The 3,235-nt window shown below is 64.0% G+C and overlaps 2 protein-coding genes across 2 annotated transcripts in view; both read left to right on the top strand.

Annotated features, from left to right (window-relative positions):
• Positions 1–2: 2 nt before the first annotated feature.
• On the top strand, positions 3–2,046 carry Fbxl6 (F-box and leucine-rich repeat protein 6; the record flags this gene model as incomplete). Its single annotated transcript, XM_013033851.1, has 7 exons — positions 3–104; positions 377–508; positions 583–690; positions 770–883; positions 987–1,218; positions 1,301–1,541; positions 1,808–2,046. Coding segments are annotated over 7 exons (1,080 nt in total), but the record flags the coding sequence as incomplete, so codon positions are not given.
• Positions 2,047–2,430: 384 nt separating this feature from the next.
• Positions 2,431–3,235, top strand: part of Tmem249 (transmembrane protein 249) — a 2,404-nt gene continuing 1,599 nt past the window's right edge. Inside the window, exons 1-4 of the mRNA XM_013033850.1 lie at positions 2,431–2,461; positions 2,500–2,693; positions 2,765–2,915; positions 2,996–3,090. Coding sequence (XP_012889304.1) covers positions 2,431–2,461; positions 2,500–2,693; positions 2,765–2,915; positions 2,996–3,090 — 471 coding nt within the window. The remainder of the gene's footprint in view (positions 2,462–2,499; positions 2,694–2,764; positions 2,916–2,995; positions 3,091–3,235) is intronic.

Here is a 3,235-nt window from a genome sequence, read left to right as displayed (position 1 = left end):
CCGGCACCGGCCGGGGCAGCCAGGCCTCGCTGTCGTCCAGGTTCTCGCTGCTCCAGCGGCTGACGCTCATACACTGGAAGTCTCAGGTGCAGCCCGTGTTGAAGGTGAGCACACCAGCTCTGCACCTGGGGTTACCCAGTGCGTCCAGGGAGGGGCCTCAGACCGGCTCCCCTGGAAAGCCTGCCGGCCCGGCGGGCCCTCCTCTAATGCTCTGGCCTCCTGGCAGGGGTTGCCAGAGGTCTGTCTAGCTTGTGCGAGGGAGCGCAGGTGAGCGCGGAGGGGGGTGGCGGTGGAGCGGGGTGGCACAGAGCTCCAGCGTCTCTCCCGAGCACCCTCACCTGCTTCCCCACCTCCGTGGCTTCTGTCTCCCCCGCAGCTGGTGAGTGCGTGCTGCCCCCGGCTGACCTTCCTGAAGCTTTCAGACTGCCACGGTGTGACCACGGACACGCTGCTCATGCTGGCCAAGTCCTGCCGGCAGCTCCACAGCCTGGACCTCCAGCATTCCATGGTGAGCCCCAGACCCCACGAGGCCCTGAGCAAGCCCGGGCGAAGGTGACCGGCATCCCTGTGCTAAGCCCCTAGGTGGACTCCACAGCGGTGGTGAGCTTTCTGGAGGCAGTGGGACCCCGAATGCGCAAGCTGTGGCTGACCTACAGCTCCCAGACAACAGCTATTGTGGGCGCGCTGCTGGTAAGGAGGCGCTGGCGTGAGCACAGCTCACTGCTGAGCTGGAGGCAGCCAGCTGGTGACCTGGTGTGTACTTCTGCAGGGCAGCTGCTGTCCCCAACTCCACGTCCTGGAGGTGAGCGCCGGCATCAACCGCAACAGTACTCCGCTGCAGCTGCCGGTGGAGGCTCTGCAGAAAGCCTGCCCCCAGCTGCAGGTGCGCTGCGCTGCCCTCCCACCTGGCTGGCTGTCTCTGTCACACGTGCACACATGCACACGCGCACACACGCACCCTACCTGTAGTCTTGCTTTGCCCCCAGGTGCTCCGGCTGCTAAACCTGATGTGGATGCCCAAGCCTTCGGGGCGCAGGCCGGCTCTGGGTCCAGGCTTCCCCTGCCTAGAGGAGCTCTGCCTTGCTGGTTCTACCTGTGCCTTTGTGAGCAATGAGGTCCTGGGCCGGCTGCTCCATGGCTCTCCCAGTCTGCGCCTCCTTGATCTTCGAGGCTGTGACCGGATCACGCCTGAGGGCCTGCGTGACCTCCCGTGTCAGGGTCAGCGCTCCTGGGAGGGGCTGAGCGGCCAGGCCGTGGGTCCTTGCCTGCCTTTGGCTCACACCTCCTCCTCTCGTGGCAGAGCTGGAGCAGCTGCACCTGGGCCTGTACGGCATGTCAGACCGGCTGACTGTGGCCAAGGAGGGCAGCCCTCTGTTGACCCAGAAATGGTATCACAGTCTCCGAGAACTGGACTTGAGTGGCCAGGGGTTCGGTGAGAGAGACCTGGAGCAGGCGCTGGCTGCTTTCTCTGGCGCCCCTGCGCTCCCGGCCCTGAGCCGCCTCAACCTCAGGGGGACCCGCGTCACCCCCGGCATGGTCAGGTCAGTCCCCCCGTCCCCTGGGCTCAGTACTGCTCATGCCCTGCTCCAGGCTCACGCTGGATAGGCTGCCTTGCTCACACCTCCAGGGTCAGAGAGAAGAGCGGGGACCCACCCTGCCCGTGCTTGGGTTGGCCTTGGGGGTGCATGGGTACTGGCTTGGGGCCCGTGTAGGCTCAGTGGAGGGCAGGCAGACAGCTCCCCTGAGACCCCAGCGTCCTGGGTCTTCGGGGCCCCATTCACCTCCCTGTGGTCTGCCTTGCCCACAGCTCTGTGATCAGCAGCTGCCCTGGCCTGTTGTATCTCAACCTGGAGTCCTGCCGGTGCCTCCCGAGGGGCCTGAAGCGTGTCTACCGGGGCCTGGACGAAGTCCAGTGGTGTCTGGAACAGCTGCTCGCCAGCCCCCTCTCTGCTAGCTAGCTTGGCCCAGGCTTCTGATAGACCTCCCTGTGTCCTTCCCTGTTTTCCATATTTGAGCGCTTTGTTACAATAAAATGTTTCTAGGACTTGTATGTGGTCCTGTGTGCGGGGCTGGGGTGGTGCCTGGCCCACACTGGAACCCACACTAATATTCCTGCTCCCTGTGTTGAGTCTGGGGTCTAGCTTGGCCCAGGCTTCTGATAGACCTCCCTGTGTCCTTCCCTGCTTTCCATATTTGAGCGCTTTGTTACAATAAAATGTTTCTAGGACTTATATGTGGTCCTGTGTGCGGGGCTGGGGTGGTGCCTGGCCCACACTGGAACCCACACTAATATTCCTGCTCCCTGCGTTGAGTCTGGGGCTCTGGGTCTGTCCCCAGCTGTTGGAGAGTGTGGAGGGGGAAGAGACAGAGAGCCAGGAGCCCTTGCCAGTCTCTTTGCCGTGCGGGGCGCTGGCTGCAGTGCTCTCCAGTATGGGCTCCGTGTCCAGCTGCCTACGCTTCGGTGAGCACTGTCAGCCGAGCTGTGCAGGGGGTAGTCAGTGGGGGGGATTGGCTGGGAAGTGACCCCCGTCACGGAGGCATGGTCAACAGAAAAGCCTTCTAGAACCTGGCACAGACCTTCTAGAACCCACTCACACTGCCTGCCTGTTCCGCTGCCTCCGTGTCCTCCCCGGTCTTTGTCTGAACGAGCTCCTCCTCTGTGGCCTGCAGCCCTGGACACTTTACTCTCCCAGGTACAAGGGCAACTTAGCACAGTGGGCGTGGGCAGCAGGGAGCCACCAGGCTGACCGCCTCGCCTGACTAGGTTCCCAAAGGCAAGGTCAGCGGCCTGCCCACAGCCTTTGGTGGCAAGCGCTTCCAGCTCTGGGCTCTGGGATTCTTCTGCACAGAGCGGCACCTGGCCAAACGGCTCAAGAGCAACAGCTTCTACCCCTTCACGCAGCAGCAGCCTGGAGGTGCAGGGGTGCAGGGGTGGGGGGTGGGGTGGGAGGGAGGGCCATTCCCGGTTCTCATGCCCCGGTGATGCCCCCTTCAGTCTTTGTGCTGGAGTACTACCTGGACACAGTCTGGAAGGGGGCGCTGCTCTTCCTCATCTGCTTCGCTCTGGTCTCCACCAACTTCTTGAAGCAGGTGTGCCCTCGTCCCTGCCCCCCTTGCCTGAGCGGGCCTGGCGCCCCGCAGCCCCCACAGCCCCTGTGCCCCACAGCCCCCACAGCCCCTGTGCCCCACAGCCCCCACAGCCCCTGTGCCCACAGCCCCCACGGCCCCTGTGCCC

Source organism: Dipodomys ordii, unplaced genomic scaffold, assembly GCF_000151885.1.
Source record: "Dipodomys ordii isolate 6190 unplaced genomic scaffold, Dord_2.0 Scaffold179, whole genome shotgun sequence".
Lineage (NCBI taxonomy): Eukaryota > Metazoa > Chordata > Mammalia > Rodentia > Heteromyidae > Dipodomys > Dipodomys ordii.
The sequence above is the reverse complement of the archived record's forward strand: the minus strand, read 5'-3'. Positions and strand labels throughout refer to the sequence as shown.